Source organism: Hypanus sabinus, chromosome 19 (assembly GCF_030144855.1).
Source record: "Hypanus sabinus isolate sHypSab1 chromosome 19, sHypSab1.hap1, whole genome shotgun sequence".
NCBI lineage: Eukaryota > Metazoa > Chordata > Chondrichthyes > Myliobatiformes > Dasyatidae > Hypanus > Hypanus sabinus.
This window is the reverse complement of record NC_082724.1, coordinates 17,836,813-17,857,411: the sequence shown is the minus strand read 5'-3', so window position 1 is coordinate 17,857,411 and position 20,599 is coordinate 17,836,813. Positions and strand designations below refer to the sequence as shown.

The 20,599-nt window shown below is 40.8% G+C and overlaps 1 protein-coding gene across 1 annotated transcript in view; it reads left to right on the top strand.

Moving 5' to 3' along the window:
* nup210 (nucleoporin 210) overlaps positions 1–20,599 on the top strand; it is a 113,586-nt gene that overhangs the window by 58,284 nt on the left and 34,703 nt on the right. Inside the window, exons 14-26 of the mRNA XM_059944105.1 lie at positions 5,010–5,155; positions 6,722–6,943; positions 7,292–7,465; positions 8,199–8,391; positions 8,478–8,584; positions 8,762–8,866; positions 8,964–9,065; positions 9,342–9,470; positions 11,894–12,021; positions 12,221–12,356; positions 12,542–12,604; positions 12,749–12,928; positions 20,451–20,531. Coding sequence (XP_059800088.1) covers positions 5,010–5,155; positions 6,722–6,943; positions 7,292–7,465; positions 8,199–8,391; positions 8,478–8,584; positions 8,762–8,866; positions 8,964–9,065; positions 9,342–9,470; positions 11,894–12,021; positions 12,221–12,356; positions 12,542–12,604; positions 12,749–12,928; positions 20,451–20,531 — 1,766 coding nt within the window. The remainder of the gene's footprint in view (positions 1–5,009; positions 5,156–6,721; positions 6,944–7,291; positions 7,466–8,198; positions 8,392–8,477; positions 8,585–8,761; positions 8,867–8,963; positions 9,066–9,341; positions 9,471–11,893; positions 12,022–12,220; positions 12,357–12,541; positions 12,605–12,748; positions 12,929–20,450; positions 20,532–20,599) is intronic.

Sequence of the window (20,599 nt, the reverse complement as noted above, 5' to 3'; positions counted from 1 at the left end):
TTTAAACAAAGGGGCTTCCCTTCTTCCACCATCAACTCTGCTCTCAAACGCATTTCTCCCATTTCCTGCACATCTGCCCGCCACCCCACTCGGGATAGGGTTCCCCTTCTCCTCACCTACCACCCCACTAGCCTCCAGGTCCAACGTATAATTCTCCGTAAATTCCGCCACCTCCAATGGGATCCCACTACCAAGCACATCTTTTCTGCTTTCCACAGGGATCGCTCCCTATGCGACTCCCTTGTTCACTCCCCATCCCTTCCCACTGATCTCCCTCCTGGCCCTTATCCTTGTAAGCGGAACAAGAGCTACACCTGCCCTTACACTTCCTCCCTCACCACCATTCAGGGCCCCAGACAGTCCTTCCAGGTGAGGCGACACTTCACCTGTGATTCGGCTGGTGTGGTATACTGTGTTCGGTGCTCCCAGTGTGGCCTTTTATATATTGGTGAGACCTGACATAGACTGGGAGACCATTCCACTGAACACCTACGCTTGGTCCACCAGCGAAAGCAGGATCTCCCAGTGGCCACACATTTTAATTCCACATCCCATTCCCATCCTGATATGTCTATTCATGGCCTCCTCTACTGTCAAAATGAATCCAAACTCAGGTTGGAGCAACAACACCTTATATACCAGCTGGGTAGTCTCCAACCCGATGGCATGAACATTGACTTCTCTAACTTCCGTTACTGCCCCTCTTCCCCTTCTTACCCCGTCCCTGACATATTTAGTTGATTGTTTTTTTTCTCTCTCTCTGCCTGTTCTCCATCTCCCTCTGGTGCTCCCCTCCCCTTTTCTTTCTCCCTAGTCCTCCTGTTCCATGATCCTTTCCCTTCTCCAGCTCTGTATCACTTTTGCCAATCACCTTTCCAGCTCTTAGCTTCATCCCACCCCTCCGGTCTTCTCCTATCATTTCGCATTTCCCCCTCCCCCCACTACTTTCAAATCTCTTACTATCTTTCCTTCCAGTTAGTCCTGACGAAGGATCTCGGCCAGAAACGTCGACAGTGCTTCTCCTTATAGATGCTGCCTGGCCTGCTGTGTTCCACCAGCATTCTGTGTGTGTTCTATCATTTTCTGTATCTTCCGCCATCTCCAAAGGGATCCTACCACCAAATGTATCTTTATCTCCCACTTCTCTCTGCTTTCTGCAGGGATCACTCCCTCTGATTCCCTTGTCCATTCATTCCTCCCCCATTAATCTCCCTCCTGGTACTTACATGATAAGTCATAGGAGCAGAACTAGGCCATCTGGTCCAGCAAGTCTGCTCCGCATTCAATCTAGGCTGATCCTTTTTTTCCTCTTCTCAACCCCAGGTTTCCAGCCTTCTCCCCATAACCTTTGATGCTGTGTCCAATCAAGAACTTATCAATCTCTGGCCTCCCCAGCTGCATGTGGCAACAAATTCCACAAATTCACCACCCTTTGGCTAAAGAAATGTCTCCACACCTCTGTTATGAAAGGGCGCCCCTCTCTCCTGAGGCTGTGCCCTCTTGTCCTTGACTCTCCCACCATGGGAAACATTCTTTCGACATCTACTCTGTCTAGGCCTTTCAATATTCAAAAGGTCACAATGAGATCCCCGCCTCATCATTCTGAATTCCAGTGAGTACAGACCCAGAGCCATCAAACGTTCCTCGTATGATAATCCTTTCATTCCTGGAATCATCCTTATGAACCTCCTCTGGACCCTCTCCAATGCCAGCACATCTTTTCTAAGATGAGGGGCCAAACTGTTCACATTACTCAAGGTGAGGTCTCACCAGTGCCTTATGAAGCCTCAGCATCACATCCCTGCTCTTGTTTTCTAGTCCTCCTGAAATGAATGCTAACATGGCATTTGCCTTCCTCACCACCGACTCAGCCTGCAAGTTAGCCTTTAGGGTGTTCTGCACAAGGACTCCCAAGTCCCATTTATATACAGCATAAAAAGAACTTGTCCCAACAGCGACTCCTGTGGAACACCACTAGTCACTGGCAGACAACCAGAAAAGAATCCTTTTATTCCACTCACTGCCTCCAACCAATCAGCAAATGCTTCAACCATGTTAGTAATGTTTCTGTAATAACATGGGCTCTTAATTTTGTAAGCAGCCTTATGTGTGGCACCTTAACAAAGGCCTTCTGAAAGTCCAAATATACAAGATCCACTGCATCCTCTTTATCTATCCTACTTGTCATCTCAAAGAATTTCAACAGGTTTGTCATGCAGAATTTTCCCTGAAGGAAACCACTTTGTACTACCTTGTCCTGTGTCACCAAGTACTCCATCACCTCATCCTTAACAATTGACTCCCAACATCTTCCCAACCACTGGGGTCAGGCTAACTGGTCTATAATTTCCTTTCTGTTGCCTTCCTCCTTTCTTAAAGAGTGGAGTGACATTTGCAATTTTCCAGTCCTCTGGCACCATGCTAGAGTCTAATGGTTTTTGGAATATTTCTAATGCCACCACGATCTCTAACACTACCTCTTTGGGAACTCTAGGGTGCAGTTCATCTGGTCCAGCTGACTTATGTACCTTTAAGTCTTTCAGCTTTTTGAGCATCTTCTCTCTTTTAATAGTAACTGCATCCACTTCTTTCACACATTACAACATCTGGCATTCTGCTAGTGTCTTCCACAGTGAAGACTGATGCAAATTACCCATGTAGTTCACCAGCCATCTCCTTGTCCCCCGTTATTATCTCTCCTGCCTCATTTTCCAGTGGTCCTGTACCCACTCTCAATTTTCTTTTATTTTTAACATACTTGAAAAATCCTTTACTATCCACTTTGATATTATTTTCTAGCTTGCTTTCATACTTCATGTTTTCTCTTCTAATGATTTTTTTAGTTGCTCTCTGTAGGTTTTTAAAAACTTCCCAGTCTTCTAACTTCCCACTAATTTTTGCTTTGTTGTCACCCCCTCTAACTACCTTCCAACCCCTCCAATATAATGTATAACCTTGAGCATTCAGCTCCCAACTACAACCATCCTTCAGCCATGTTTCAGTGATAGCTACAACATCATACTTATCCCTACAAATGGCCAAAGCACCACACCTGTCCATTTACCTCCTCGCTCACAGGGCCCCAGGCAGTCCTTCCAGGTGAGGCAATGTAACACTTGTGAAGCTGCTGGGGTCATGTGTTGTGTCCAGTGCTTCCAATGCAGCCTCCTCTATATTGGTGAGACCGTCATAATTTAGGGGACCACTTAGTCATAGTCGTACACGTCCACTCCATCTGTCAAAAGGGGAGCTTCCCAGTGGCCAACCACTTTAATTCTGATCCCCATTCCCATTCCCACATGTTGGTCCTTGGCCTCCTCTTGTGCCATAATGAGGCCACCCTCAGGGTGGAGTGGCAACATATTCTGTCTGGATACCCTCCAACCTGATGGCATGAATATAGATGTGACCTTTCAGTAAAATAAAATTCCCCCCCCCCCCCCCTCTTCTTCTGTTCCCCACTTTGCTCTCTTAACTCTTCTCACTCACCTATCACCTCCACCTGGGTCCCTTCAGCCTTCTCTTTCTCCTATGACCCACTCAACTCTCCTGTCAAATTCATTTCTCTCCAGCCCTTTCTTTACCTTCCTGATCCACCTGGCTTCATCTACCACCTTCTAGCTATCCTCCTCCCCCTCCCCCTTTCTTCTCAGTCCTGAAGGGCCCCCACCTGAAACGTCAGCAGTTTCTTCGTCTTCGTAGATACTGTCTGGCCTGCTGAGTTCCTCAAGCATTTTGCATGCATTGCGTCGACTGCTCATTAATTTCCACAGATGCTGCCTGACCTACTGAGTCCATCCAGCATATTGTGTGTGTTGCTTTGTATTTCCAGCATCTGAAGAATTTCTCATGCTTATGATTAGCAACTACCCTGAGAAGAGGACAACATAATATCCATTATGTTCCTATGCTTAAATGGGTTAAAATTTTGTATCTCCAAGACCTTGGCAATTTATTAAACTGGAAACATCATTGCAGTATCCAGCACTTCAATTTTATTAATTTCTGTCAGGTCACCTCCAAGTCTGAGCTACAGTAAATTAAATGGACCCATGTATATAGCTTTCTGAGTAGCTTGAAGTTCATTAAACTAAAAAACAATATTACAGATCTCCTTTGGCCTATTTCCAGGACTGCTATAATCATCCACAGTCACAGGGTGAAACAGGAGTGTGTTTGTAACTGTAGTATTGTTTAATAAATTAATTGTAATGAACTGCTTTTCTTGACTGAATTGGTCACATCTTACAAGTGTCCCAAAAAAAAGGCATTTTTTTGCGCATAAAACCATTTCTCAAAGACTTAAAAACTTAGCAAGCAGTTGGTTGGTGGGTTGTGAGGTATAGAGAGGAAGTTAGTGGGGGAGGGGGCTGCTGTGTTAATCCAGGAAGGCTGTAGCATTAATTGTTGACTGATCTCCGCCACAGTAAAGAGTGCACCTAGGTACTCCACCCTGGATTGGGAGTGGAGAGTTAGCTCAGGCTATGATGACCAATTTTGATTAAGATCTTTGTGTTTGGTACCTGTTCTCAACCCTCTCCTTCCAGGCTTTGTGATGATGATATACTACTACATAATTTTTACTAAATGATATTTTTAAGATCAATGTACCCAGTACAAAATGATGTATTTAAATAACTTCAGCTATTAACATTCAGTAAATCAACTGCCAGAGCTCAACATTAACAATTTTACACCTGAATACCTCTTTAATCCAAATGAGTTAGTACGTTATAATAAGCAACTGCCAGTTGCATTTAATACACATGCCTTTTAAAAGTGCTTTGTAAGAAATTATAGCAAAATGCTTCTGTAATGGCAGAAAATTTTCTGTAGTTCATGATGGGATGACCTGTGTTTAATCTGAGGAAATATTCCCCCCTCAATGAGGGGGAAATATTTTCTGCCAGTTTAGTATCTCACAGCTAACAATGGGAGTAGATTATAATGCATTTTAATTATAAAAGTGCTTTGTATGTTAAAATTAATTTTTCTGGATGTTTTAACAGGGAGATTGGAACCAGGTGCTAAGCACTGCAGTGGAATAAGAGTTCAGGCCGAGGCTCCAGGCTACACAACTCTTGTCGTTAGTTATAGTCATGGCCATGTGTATCTCAGTGCCAGCATCACGATTGCTGCATATGTGCCGCTTAAAGTAAGTATTTACAATGAAGACTTTCAGAGAGTCGGAGCGTCATACCACACAGATTTTTGGCCCAGCTTGTCGCTGCTGACCGCAATGCATATCTATACTAATTGAATTTGCCCCCATAGACACACAACCACCTATGCCTTTGCTATCTAAGTATCTATTCAAATTCCTTTTAATTGTATCTGTTTCCACCTGCCCCGCCCCCTCCTCTGGCAGCTCTTTCCCACCCTTTGTGTGGAAAATTGTACCCATCTGACTTCCTTTAAAGTTCTCCCATCTCGCTCAGTTCAACAATCAGCGTAATGTTTGTAGATAGCTGAGCGTCAGTGCGTGCCTGCTGCTTTTTCTGACTGTTGCATTAATGTACTGTAATTTTCTCCATAATGGTGAACGTGGGCAGTGCCGTGTCCAAAGACCTATTTTCATGTAGTAAGTACTCTCAGTCTGAAGTTCCCTGAGGAATCTTTATCGGATAAATGTGGTTGGTGGCTTGTATGATGGAAGCACCCCCTTTAAATTTCCTTTCTTTTCACTTCTCTTTTTGTCTGCACTAGCCTTGAACTTCAACTCAGTCCAAACCCTGGTTTCAGAAAATAAACTGAATTCCCCTCCCCAGTCCCCAGCCTCCATATCTGACTCCTGGAGTGTCTGTTGGGTTTTGACTAGCTCCAGGCATCAAAGTTCAATCCTGACCCGCTGTGTGGAATTCACACATTCTCATTGTTACCTTGGATTTCTTCTGGCACTTGCTTCCACATATTTTCCCAAAACATCCCGGTTATCAGAATCAGGTTTATTATCACCAGCACGTGACATGAAATTTGTTAACTTAGCAGCAGCAGTTCAATGCCATACATAATATAGAAGAGATAAAATAAAGATAATAATAAATAAATCAATTGCAGTACATGTATGTTGAATAGATTAAAACATGCACAAAATAACAGAAATACTGTCTATTAAAAAAGGGGAGGTAGTGTCCAAGGATTCAATGTCTGTTTAGGAATTGGATGGCAGAGGGGAAAAAGCTGTTCCTGAATCACTGAGTGGGTGCCTTCAGGCTTCTGTACCTCCTTCCTGATGGTAACTGTGAGAAAAGGGCATGCCCTGGGTACCAGATGTCCTTAATAATGGACACTGCCTTTCTGAGACACTGCTCCCTGAAGATGTCCTGGGTACTTTGTAGATAAATTGGCTCTGATAAAACTCCCCTTATTGTACGTGGTTGGTTTGCAATTCAGAAGGCATCCACATCTGTAAGACTCCAGTAATTCCTTCCAGGCAAGTGTTAGCAATGGACATTGCGTCTTCTTCATGAGTATATATATATTTTAATTGGAAATGCCTTTTATTATTGCCCATATTTGATTGCTCCCAAACTATAGAGACAGCTTTGAAAGTTGGACTTCTGTTACAAAGTGATCTCTGTGCTATGTTCTACCTTAACCACTACTTTTAGAGCCAAGAGTTACATGGAAATCAGTGTTACACATTATCAGTAGCATATGAGTTTGTATTATAATTTTTCAGTATGTGTAATGAAAGCATGACGTGCCTTCCAATTTTCAGGCTGTTGATCCAGTATCTGTTGCTTTGGTAACGTTGGGGTCATCAAAGGATATGCTCTTCGAGGGAGGACCCAGGCCATGGGTTTTAGAGCCTTCAAAGTTCTTCACAGAGCTTACAGCTGAAAATGAAGAGAGCATCAATCTTCATCTTATAAGCTCCCCTGCATTTAGAAACCAACCAAAGCATTTGGTTAGAGCCACCTGCACAGCACTGGGAGAGCAGGTAAGAAACAGCAGCTTTTGCTGTGTCTCATATTTTAAGTTAAACTACTTTAAACAATGGTTTCCTGACACAAATACTACAATATTTTGCAATAAGAAGTCTATTTATCAACTTCTTTCCAAGATGAATATGATACTTAGTTGGAATATCTAAGTAAATCTGCAAATTATTTGTAGACTTGCATGATACTTAAAAAGATCGTTTTCTTCAAATTCACTGTACAGATGACTGCTTCTTACCTGGCTGTAGTATTTTGAGAATATTGCAATATCATTGGCTCAATCATTGATTATTATTTTAAACTATTTAAACTTTCCATTAAGTGTATTTTTCTTTCTTTTTTTTTAGGTTTTGGCCTTGTCGGTTGGAAACAAGCCTAGCTTAAAAAACTCTTACCCTGCAGTCGAACCAGCTGTCATCAAATTTATTTGCTCTCCTCCTACAAGGTTTACCTTGGCTCCTGTGTACCTAAGTTCTCAACTGGACCTATCATGCCCTTTGCTTCAACGAAATAAGCAAGTTGTATGTCAAATTTGCTTTTTAAATTTGTAAACTTACAATTTCTAACGAGTTTAATTTTTCATGGCAACTTGTCAAAATGATTATCAAGATTTTTTAAGAGTTTAGGCCTTATACATCTGTTTTCTTTTGGACAGCATTTTTAGTTTAGCTCCCTTTAATTTTTTTTAAGAAAAACAATTGAAATAATTACTTTATGGAAACTGTGGCCTACAGGAAGGCTCTACGGCAGGTAGTCAAAACTGCCTAATACATCACCAGCACCTGCTTACCTGCTATCAAGAACATATTTACACAAGGGTTCTGGAAGAGAGTCAGTAACATCATGAAGTATCCCACTCACTCTGCCCATGGACAGTTTGTCTCTCTCCCAATGGAGAGGAGGCTACATTATCATCCACGCCCGAGCCACCAGCCTCAAAAACAGTTACTTTCCCCAAACAGTAAGGCTGATCAACACCTCCACCCCCAACCCAACCTTCCATGGCACCAACCACCACCACTTTATTATTTCCTGTCAGTCACCTTGTGCCTAATGTCACTTTATGGAATGCAATCAGTCTAAGTAGATAAGCTATCTTATGTACTTACTTATTATGTCTTTTCTAATTGCGTTATTTTTGTGCAACATCAAATCGGGAGTTACAATTATTTTGTTCTCCTTTACACTTGTGTACAGGAAGTGACACCAAACAATCTTGAGTCATGTATCTTAATAGTACTGCATTTCTTCTAGGTTCCTGTGTCAAATTATCGGAATCCAGTCCTTGATTTGGAGGCATATGACCAGCAAGGGCGTAAATTTGACAACTTTTCTTCCCTTAGCATTTTGTGGGAGTCATCAAAGCCTTCCTTAGCCAGTGTTGAGCGCAGCATGCCTATGCAAATGAAGGTGAAAGATCATGGAAATGGACAAAAGAAACAACATGGTATTGTTAATACGTAATTAATTGGTTTACTCTGCAAAGGTTTAATCACTTGCACAGCCTAACTCTGTGCATTTCATTCTTTCAAGGTTTACAAACTGTGCTGGTTCATCATGAATCAGGAACAACTTCAGTCACAGCAAATGCAACAAGCTACCAGCAGGAACATCTCATTGCAGCTAAAGTTAAATCCAGGGTATGCACTTAGTTTAAGCAAAATAATAGAGTGAACTGCAGTGTACAACTTATTCAAGAATGGTTTGCCAAAGGCTGATTTACATTTGGGGGAAAATGTTTTAATTATTATACTAGATTAAAACATGGTTAGAGATGAATTCCGGCCACTCTAATTTTGATTTTCCTTAAATAACAGTATGATCCATTACTACCTGTATCAGTTACCATTGAATTGTTGCTTGTGGAGGATGTTAAAGTTATTCCAGAGAACATTACCATTTACAACCATCCGAATATTAAGGTAAAATTCAACAAAGATTTTAGGATACAGATTCCTAAAGGATCTCTTCAAAAAATATTTATTCAAGTTCAATATTTTCTTTTTTTTAATCTATAAGGCAGAGCTTTCACTTAAGGAAGGATCAGGGTACTTTTTCATTAATACAAGTTCAACAGAACTGGCAAAGGTTGTGTATCAGGAGGCCCAAAACATTGCACAGGTGAGTCATTCTTCTTAATATTATAGGGGAAGGTTGGAAGTGTTCTCAGTGGTGCTTGATTAGAATTAAACCATCTTATTATATTTTAACAATGGGCTAATTGAAAAATAATTGGAATTCATAAAATCTGTTATAGCTTTGGGTAATTTAAGAATGCTAAATTGCCTTTAATTGAAAGTACTCAGCTAATTATTAGCTAATTAGGGTATCTGAACAGATACATGTGGAAGCTTTATACCAAACGTATTTCAACTAAGCATGTTTTGTTTTCTTTAGGTGTTGCCAGTTCATCCAGGAATTTTGACTGTTTTGGTCCATGATTTGTGCCTTTCTTTTCTGGGGCCTGCGAAAGCTGAAGTGCACATATCAGATATCTTAGAGTTATACGTACGGGTTGTGGACAAGGTTAGTCTACAAAAGTTACTTTCAAGTGCAGTTGAATAAAGAAATAACAAATAACACTAAGCTTTAGGATTCTGGTATGTTAAAAGCAAATAAGTTTTGATTTGTACAACTTAATGATGAGAACGTATTGTTAGCAAGGATGGCTGTTTGAAAATCTTGTTTGTTATGCACAAGTGTAATGAAAAACTTGCAACAGCATCACAGGGACATAGTATTGATTAAGCAGCATTCACAAGAAAAACTTAAAAACAAATTATACATGATTTTAGAAGAAAACACAATTAGTACATGAAACCCCCTTGTTTCCTTGGCTGCGTAAGTCTAGGGAAGACAATCTCCAGTCCCGCCAAACTCGCAAAACCGAGACGGCTCTCCCACTCCAAACCCCAGTTTCTGTGGATGCTGTGCAATTTGCTACCCTGTCCCAAATTAGTGCCACGAAATGACAGAGTATGCTGCATACGATTAAAGGAATTATATTTACGAATCTTAACTATATTAAAGAGAAACAAAAAGAAAAGGGCCCATTTTAATTGAACAGCCAAATGTGCACAAGTTGGAGCTGAATGTTTCACCGTATCACCGATCCTCAATCGATCATCGCCCCAGCTTCAGGGAATCACAGTGCCGCTCTGGGTCGAATCCTATGACCTGTTCTCTCCAGCATCTTCTCTCTTCATCTCCCAACAAACAAAAGCCCCAAGCCCAACCTTAGTGTCCCTCACCAGAAAAACCTCCCCTCAGTTCTATTATCTAATTGGATGGCACGATTTCTCATCATCCCTTATCTTCAACAATAACTCAAACAGGCTGACAGCAGAACAGACTGCTTGTACAGAACTGCTGAATGAAATACCTACAGCATAACAGTGAAAATACGAACCAAGGCATTACATACAAAAGAAAACTAAGTCCAATTTTTGGCAAAGTTATCAAAGTTGCTAAACTGTAATGATTAGGGTCGTGGCAGCTGGCTAAAAAAATGAAAGTTTGAATGGAAGTAGGTGTTCTTGAACCTGGCTGTTTTGAACTGCAGGCTTCTGTACCTCCTGCCCGTGATGGAAAAGATTTTCAAGGATGAACACTATATACTACAGCATGAACAGGATAATAAAGATGAACAACTGTAGTTTGGGAGGTAGGGGGACAAGTGATCAAGGACCAGTTAGACTGAAACAAAGAAGCTGTAAGGAGATTTAAGACATTTTTTTTAAAGTAGCAAGGGATATGATGGGATGGATTGGAAAATAAATTTCCTCTGTAAAAGTGATATGGATGGTTTGTCAGTTTAGACCATATGACATAGGTGTAGAATTAGGCCATTCAGCCCATCAATTTAAGCTGAAACATTTTAACATTGTTTCATTGTGCAAGGAAAGAAATGAGGGAGAATACTCTTTGTGGTGTGTTTGAGCATAAAATGTGGTACCATTGAGAATACTCGAGGCATCAATTGATTCTTCAAAAGGAAAACAAGCTGTTCTTCAAACACAGCAAAATGATGCGGTTCTGAGTAAACAGCAGAAAATTATTATAAATATAAACATGATGGGTGAAGAAATATTTTACAGTTTTGGAATCTGTTAATCGTGGCACTTAGCAAAATTATAATTGAGGCATTCTATCTGCATTCAAAAAATGTTAAGTTGCATTTATCTCTGCAGATTTCAGCTTCCCTTTGGTGTCCATTGTGAAATTACTTCATTAAAAAATGTACAAGTTTGATTATAACTACACCATTACATATGGTAGAACTGCTTTATTAAATGGAAAGGTTTCAGGAGCAGAAAGCCAAATAAACAATTGTGTGGAATATTTGAATTTATATAACAGGTCAGAGGCAATGGAAATACAAGAGATTATTAAGTACTGGAATCTGGAGCAAAAATCATGGTGCTGGAAGAATTCAGTGGGTCATGTATCTTCTGTGGAGCGAGGGCCGTGCATCCACTGTGGAGGGAAATGGATAATGATTGTTTCAGGTCGAGGCCCTTCATCTGGACTGAAAGATAGAGAGAAGATGGCTAGTATAAAAAGTTAAAGGGAAGGAGTGATGCAGGAGCTGGAAAATGATAGGTGGATGCAGTTGAAGTCGGATGATAGGCAGATGGAGGAAGGACCCGTGGAAACAGTGACACAAGCTTGGGTTGGGTGATATTGTGGAGGCAGCTAAGGGCTGAAGATAAGGAGTCTGCTAGGAGAGAAAGATGTAGGTTTGTTTATTATATCTTTGATAGTCAACTCAAGTTCAAAGTTCAAAATAAATTCATTATTGAAGAACATGTATGTCACCATATACCATTCAAACCCGAGAGTCCTTTTCTTGTGTACATACTCACTAAATCCAATTCAATTTATTCCTCAAATTATTTAAATTGCATTTATAAAATCATCTGTTACTAAAATAAATTTGTCTTCCACAGGTGGAGATTTTTAAAACTGTGAAAGCCTATGTGAGAGTTCTGGATTATTCAAAAAAACCCTTCTTGTCCAAATACTTACCATTCATGAAGTTAAAACTGAAAGCAGCTTCTCAAATAATTTCTTTGGAGTAAGTAAGATTTTTTGACCTTCAGAAAATTACTAGCTTCATCCTTTTAATCTGTCAAGAATGGAGACCAGGTCATGCTGAGATAACTATTCGGCTCATGGTGCATTTTCATTCTTAGTCATTAATGCTTGATCTGATTATTTTTTTCAACCCTTCCCTCCCTCCCACTTTCCATCCACTCGCACACTTTCTATTTTAGGCCACTTGATGACATCCTTGATGATTACACTGTTGGCTTTACTGTTAAAGGTATTGCTATAGGACAGACAAGCTTGACAGCAACTGTGGTAACCAGAGATGGCAAAAAACTAAGTTCTGCACCTCAGCAAATTGAAGTAAGTTACAGTACAGTCTTGACCAGTTTCTATAATTGTTTGAGAAGTCTCATCATCATGATGATATAAACTATCAAACATTTGTACAGAATTCAAAAATTCTTATTATTAAAATATAAAGAATATCAGATGTAATGTTTAGTCACTGTATATCTGTTCTTCCCCCCCCCCCCCCCGTTCTGCAGGTATTCCATCCTTTTCGGTTGATTCCAAGAAAAGTAACACTCATTGTGGGTGCAATGATGCAGGTAGGCTGGGATCAAAGTGATTACTTCTGATAAATATTTCGAACAGAACCATGCTGAAACATTTTAACGTTAAATAAAAGATGCAGAATATTGAATGTTACGCAGCTATTTCTAAGGCTGGGCAATTTAAATCGTCTCTTGCAGATTACATCTGAAGGAGGTCCACAGCCTCAGTCCAACATCATATTTTCCATAAGTGATCCAGACCTTGCTACAGTAAATAACATTGGACATGTGAAGGGGCTTGCAATTGGAAGTGGGAAAGTGACAGGTGTAGTCCAAGTCATTGATGCCGAAAGTGGAAAAGTGGTGGTGATTTCTCAGGTAAGTGCAGAGGAGTTAAAACATGAGGTGCCTTAACTGCATTTTACATCAGTCCGTATATTACTTGTATCCATTGACCACAGAGGTTTCTGAGAGTATAAAGTTCCTACTCTACTGAAATTCCTCAGCTACTTGTATTACTAATGCTCTGTGGAGAAAGCAGATAAAATAAATTGTATGCTTGGGTTAATCCTCTGTTTGAAAAGGAAACTTTCAGCTAAGCCCTCTGAGTATTAATATTCATTTAAGCTTGCATGCAAGGTGTCATTTACTTCAAAGTATTGCAGGAGAATCCTTCCAATATTCACTCACCAAATCAAGCCTTCAAATATATTTTTGTTAACTTAGAAATCATACAGTTATGAACTAAATGTAATAGCTGAAATTTTTAATCTTCAGATAGTTTTAACTGGTCTCACATCAATGGTCATGAAGTGGTTCTTTTATAAAGGCAATATTCCTAAATAGTAACTGTCTCAGATCATATAATTGGTTAATTATCAATAAGAGGTAAGTGATAGGTATCTGGCAAGCTACCAGCAATGCCTGCTGTGTTCTGCCAGCATTTTGTGTGTGTTGCTTGAATTCCCGCAGCTGCAGATTTCCTCGTGAATGCAAAACTTAATTTTGTTATCAGTAAAAACTCCTGCATTCCCATACCTACAAGTCGTCTTCTTGTGTGGCTTTCACCTCCCCATAGAGGAAAAAACTGAGCAAAATGAAGTTACCTAATAGTTTAAAAGGCACCTTTTTAATCTTGCTTTTGTATTAAGTGATTTTTCAGATCCAGTTGAGTTTATTGTCACATGCACAATACAGTGAGGTGCAGGTACAATTAAAATTCACGCAGCAGCAGTGTCACATGAACTTAAATTAAACAACAACACATACAACATATGTTATATACACAGATTATACATCTTAGTGAGGTAAAGGGTGACTGCAAAACAAGATATTACTGCAAACAAATCCACAATCGGACAAGTCCACGGTAGTGCGAAAGATGGCCTGTAATGTTGTGTTGCTGAGGTAGAATAAAGGTTGTGCAGGCTGGCTCAAGGACCTGATCCTGAACCTGGGGATGCAAGATTTGCTTCACATTGCTATTTTATGAAGAACTAATGGTTGTTCATTTATTTCCTTTAAATGAAAGATTTTTTCAGTCTTTCCACATAACTTGCATCCTTTTGCACACAGAAAGCAATGAGTCATCTCCATTGTTTCTCAGCGACCAGAAGGAGTGAGTGGATGAGCAATTCATAAATGACCTCTTCTCATTTGTATTCAATTCTTTTGAGTCTTGTCTCAGCTTTGCTGATTGCTACTCTGCATTGGTTGGACATGCCAAGATGTTGTCTATGAGGACTCCTGGGTCTTTTTCCAACAATGTTGTTGGCAATTGCTTCAACATTTATTGAATATATGCCATCCATTTTTCCCTTGTGAGTAGTACTTAAATTGCATTTGGTTCTTTTCTCTGCACTATGGTCTATATTTCATGAGCAGCCTTTTCTCTTAGGTTGCTATGTTTCTCCCTTGTTTAATACCCCTGTAAATTTGACAAATTTGCCTTGAGCTTCTGATCCAAGATGCTAATAACGTTGGGACTTTTGTTTCTAAGCTACAACTCCTGTGGCACCCTTTGAGAACCCTAGAATCTCCCCATTTTACCTCCACCTTGATACGCCAACAAAATGGAAACCATGGATTAACTGGGAGATCCAATCCCTACCGAAGTCTAGGACTGCAGCATTCAAATCAGGTGATCCTGACCTTTACAAGAAATTAGATACAATCTCTGTAAAGTTATCAGGGGATACCAGTCCCAAATCGAGTCCCCAACCAGCTGTCAGCTGTGGCAGTAATGGACTACAAAACGAAGCTCTGTGGCAGTGCATCCCTTCCAAATGAGCTGATCATGTTCTGTGCACGTTTTGAACAGATGGAGATCGGAATGTCACTACCCACCCCAAAAAAATGTTACTATCGTTTCAACATCAAGGTTAACGTTCACTTCTCCTGCTATTGACATTGTAAATGAAGCTCCAAAAGATTTGATTGTAATTTCTCTTGATTCTACCATGATACAGATTTTGTGGCCAGCGTTGAACTACAATCACTCATTCGTAGCTTTGAAGAAATCAGCATGCTCTGCAGGATAATATACACCCTGCGATTCGTTTCAACCTCCTCTGGTGTTCATCAGCAAGCTGATAGCTGAATATTGTTTGGACTTTTCAAGTCAAGTCACTTTTATTGTCATTTCCACCATAACTGCTGGTACAGTTCATAGTAAAAATGAGACGACGTTTTTTCAGGAACATGGTGTTTACATGTTACACAAAGCCTAGACTGAACTATGTAAAAAAACAACACAGAAGAAACAACTACACTAGACTATAGACCTACCCAGGACTGCATAAAGTGCACAAAACAGTGCAGGCATTACAATAAATAATAAACAAGACAATAGGGCTGTAAGTTGGTGTCAGTCCAGGCTCTTGAGTATTGAGGAGTCTGATAGCTTGGGGGAAGAAACTGTTAAATAATCTGGTCATGAGAGCCTGAAATCTTCGGAGCTTTTTCCCAGACGGCAGGAGGGAGAAGAGTTTGTATGAGGGGTGCGTGGGGTCCTTCATAATGCTATTTGCTTTACGGATGCAGCGTGTAGTGTAAATGTCCGTAATGGCGGGAAGAGAGACCCCGATGATTTTCTCAGCTGACCTCACTAACCGTTGCAGGGTCTTGCAATCCGAGATGGTGCAATTTCCGAACCAGGCAGTGATACAACCAATACAACCCCTGTAGAATGTGATGAGGATGTGGGGTGGGAGATGGACTTTGCTCAGCCTTCGCAGAAAGCAGAGACGCTGCTGGGCTTTCTTTGCTGTGGAGCTGGTGTTGAGGGACCAGGTGAGATTCTCCACCAGGTGAACACCAAGAAATTTGGTGCTCTTAACGATCTTTACCGAGGAGCTGTCGATGTTCAGCGGGGAGTGGTCACTCCGTGCCCTCCTGAAGTCAGCAACCATCTCTTTTGTTTTGTTCACATTCAGAGACAGGTTGTTGGCTCTGCATCAGTCCGTTAGCCGCTGCACGTCCTTTCTGTATGCTGACTCGTCGTTCTTGCTGATGAGACCCACCACGGTCGTGTTGTCGGCAAACTTGATGATGTGGTTCGAGCTGTGTGTTGCAGCACAGTCGTGGGTCAGCAGAGTGAACAGCAGTGGACTGAGAACACAGCCCTGGGGGATCCCTGTGCTCAGTGTGATGGTGTTGGAGATGCTGCTCCCGATCTGGACTGACTGAGGTCTCCCAGTCATGAAGTCTAGGATCCAGTTGCAGAGGGAGGTGTTCAGGCCCAGTGGGCTCAGCTTTCCAATCAGTTTCTGAGGGATGATTGTGTTGAATGCTGAACTGAAGTCTATGAACAGCATTCGATCGTACGTGTCTTTTTTTGGCCAGGTGGAGTGTGATGGCAATGGCGTTTGCTGAGCGGTTGGGACGGTACGCAAACTGCAGGGGGTCCAGTGAGGGGGGGGCAGCAGGGTCTTGATATGCCTCATGAAGAGCCTCTTGAAACACTTCATGATGATGGATGTGAGTGCAACGGGACGGTAGTCATTTAGGCAGGACACTGAAGACTGCTTTGGCATGGGGACAATGGTGGCGGCCTTGAAGCACGTTGGAATGGTGGCGCTGCTCAGGGAGATGTTGAAGATGTCTTGATTTCCTTCTTGAGTCATTCACCACAGTCCCCAGTGCGGCCTCCTCTACATTGGTGTGAGGAGATTGGGGGCTTTGTCGAGCACCTCCTCTCCATCTGTCAAAATCAAAATTACCCAGTGATCAGCCATTTTAATACCCATTTCCCATCCCCGTTACAACATTCCAATCATGGCCTTCTCTTTTGCCCAATGAGGGCATTCTCAGGGTAGAGTGACTCTTTATATTTCATCTGGGTAGCTTCCAACCCGATGGAATGAATATTGGTTTCACCTCCCTTGCTCCCTTCCTCTATTCCCCATTCTGGCCTCACCAGCTGCCAATCAGCTCCCCTGGTGCCCCTCCTCCTTCCCTTTCTCCCATGGTCCACTCTCCTCTCCTGTCAGATTCCTTCCTCTCCAGCCCTTTACCTTTCCTACTAACCTTACTTCACCTATCACCTAGCTATCCTCCTTCTTCTCCCCCCACCTTTTTATTCTGGCATCTTCCCACTTCTTTTCCAGTTCCTGAAGAAGGGTCCTGGTCCAAAATATTGACTGCTTATTCACTTCCACAGATGCTGCCTGACCTGCTGAGTTCTGCCAGCCTTTCATGTGTGGAGTTTAATACGTTCCATGCACATTTTGGACAGTAAGGGACTGGAATGCCACACCCCATCCCAACTACCTCCAGTGCTCTTGAACTCACTAAACTATTGGGAATGTTGGATCAGTCTTCGAGAGTAAACCTGCAGAAAGCATCTGGCCCATTTCCTGGTTGGAGTACTTGCAGCTATTTTTAATCTCGCTGTACACACTGATTCTACTGATTTCCTCCTCAAAAATGACTTTCCTTCTGGGAGTCATTTTAGGGGAGCTTCTCTAGATTCCTTCTCAATAAGGAGATAGAACTTTTATCCCCATGTTGTGCAGGTGTGTTCACATTGCAATATATGAGAATGCGCAGCTTTCCCTTCCTAGTCATTTGATGCGGAATTTGCAATACTTCAGCTTTTATCTGTTCCGAAGGAAGTGAGCCACAAGAACTTGATTTTGCAATTTATTGACTTGTGTATAATTGTTTTGGATGAATGAGCAATAGCCAAGGGCTGCTGCACTCACTCAGTATTATTCAATGTGGTTCTGTACCTTTTCTTCCAGGAGTTGGCATGAAAGATTTTAGTCTACCTTGAACTAAACAGTGGAAATTGCTATTTCTGCACTTTGTCATCTTTGCTGTTTGCAGGAATACAATAGAGAGCACATATTCTCAAAATGACTATAATTGCGTTGTTAATGTTCATCTTGTTCTACTTAATGGCCTTGCTCTGATGTTACAAGGTTTTGCATTCTACATTTTATCCTTGTTGCAATTTTTCTCCTCCAGTTGAGAGAGCCGTTTTCAGTCCTTCGTGACAAAGTACATAATACATTGATATATTCAGGTGTCCTTAGTCTTGTTACTGGACTTAATGCTGAAGTTTTATTCAGACCCCAGCTAATGTTGCTCTTTAGATTCACATCTAAATCATTCAATCACCTCACCCTTGTATTCATCCCTTTCTGCTTTCCGTTTGTGGAGGCCAAACAACACCTTGTGTTATGGGTCATGCTGCTGTCAAATAAAATATGGATTCTCACCTAGTGATTTTGTTTAAATTGTTCTTTGTTCCATTGTCAGGTGAAGGAAACAGCCAAAGGGGTTTTCTTCACCTTTTTAATGTTGTTTTTGACAAATTTCCCATACTGCAAATGCAATACATTCCTTCTTCTTCAAGAACTTCTCAAGCTCATTAACTAGTATGACTGTTTATTATCTGGTCTTATAAAGCTTCAACTTTTCACATTTTGTATCAGTTTTAATGGTACCTTTGTCAGCAATCCTCAGTTTCCCCTCTAAGATATACATGAAGCAAGTTCGTGCCTATATGCAGTAGGCATTCATTGTGATGGATATAAATCCTGATTCCCTTCTATTCCCAATTGCACTTGGAGTTCATCTAAGTTTATCTTCTAGAATTAAAAATAATGGAAAACATTAAATCTTTAGATTTGCCTCACTTGCATCAGACGCACCTGATGATCTGAATCTGTTCAATCAATAGTGTTGACATTGGTGTTGACCTCTTGCTTTAACCAGTGTGTGTTATCACGAGTCACTTTTCCTCAGATGTTGGCAGTACTGCTGCAGAGTCATAAAGCTGAATGTTCAAACCTCGCTGCAGGATTTAAGCACTGAATCCAAGCTGACCACGTAGAAGAATCCTGCTCTGTCAGAGGTGTTGCTTTTTGAATGAGATGCTAATTTGAGGATGCTGCCTTCAAGCTTGAACAACTTACTGATGCAACAGAATAATAGGAAAAAAGGTCAAACTGTCAAATGCATATATCTGTAATTCCTTTAATACTGATGTGGATACAAGCTTATATTACCCTCTAATGCAAATTATTGTTTTAAGTTCAAATTGGAATAAAGAGCTGGAGAGTTTCACCAGTATTTTTGGATCAATATTTATATTTATGTGCTCGCTGCTGCTTTTGACAAGGCTACAATGACTAATCTTCAAAAGTAACATTTTGTCTAGGGTCCCATTTTTGAGAATGTAATGAATGCTATGCAAATATTATCAGAACATGCCTAATTAGGCTGGTGGCTGAATCTGTTGATATTAGAATCTTATTAAATAGATTTGTAGCCCTAAGATATTTTGAGTCTGCTTGAGCCTCTGCTATAATTTTGCCACATCAGTACACAATGCTGTTCACTCTTCGCCAAGGTGAAAATCTCAGCTTTTCAAATAAAGCTGCTTATAGAATAAGCTTTGGCACTAACTGTCCAGAAGAGTGAAATACAGTGTAGTGGTTGTTAGTATTATTTGTGATTTTTTTTCAGGAAAATTGATTTTACTGACCTGTTTACGTCAACAAGCTCATCCTTGTGTAAGCCTAATGTTGCTCCCATAATTAGCAGATATTTTCCTTGTTTGGGTAAAATAACCAGGTTCAAACCTATTATCTAAAATCAAATTTGTTTAGACCTGACCACTGGTCCATGACACCCCTAAATTCAAATAGACAGCAAAACAGAAACGTAAATAGGATCCTTTTCTGTAATTAGTTTTAACCTGTAACTTTTGTTTAACTACTGGAGTACTGCTATACTACTACAATTTTATAACTAGGGTATGAGAAATACGGGGTGGCGTGTGGAGACACATCTCTACCACAGGAGGTGTAAAGCACTCCTTCCCTCTGCTAGCCTGTAGGACACTCTTGTGCAAGGTGTGGCACCTGCTTCTCCCACCCACCCCTAATCAGGGTCACGTGAAGCCAAGAGCGCTGGTGGTGCATATCACAATTCCTTGTCAGACACCAGGAAGACACCAAGTCGTATTGATAATGGCTGACATCACCCATCTTGTTGTGACACTGGACAGAAGAATGCAATGGCAAACCACTTTAGTAGAAAAATTTGCTAAGAACAGTCATGGTCATGGAAAGACATGGTCACCCAAGACATACGACACAGGACATGACAAACGAACGATGAGAAATATAACAGATTTATATTCATTTATAGTATTACCTGAATTTAGATCAGAGTAATGCACTGTAATCCTGTGCTCTTAAACTAAAAGTAGTCATGTGTATGAATTCTTCAGAATGCATTTTTAAATAAATCCTTTTCCCAGTGCTTAAGTTATTGTCTTCTGGAGATTAATGCAGCAGTACAAAATGAGAACTGGCGGCACGAGGCAAATGTTTTGCTTGCCTGGCTTTTATAATGCTGTTTATAAGCTGCTTTTATTTCATTAAAGGATGAAGTAGATGTGGAAGTTGTTCAGCTTAAAGCTGTGAGAATCCATGCACCCATTACAAGAATGAAGACTGGCACTTGGGTAATGTCATGTTCTTGATTTTTTAATCTCTGGGTTCTTGAATATCTCTGATTAACCCAATTAACTCT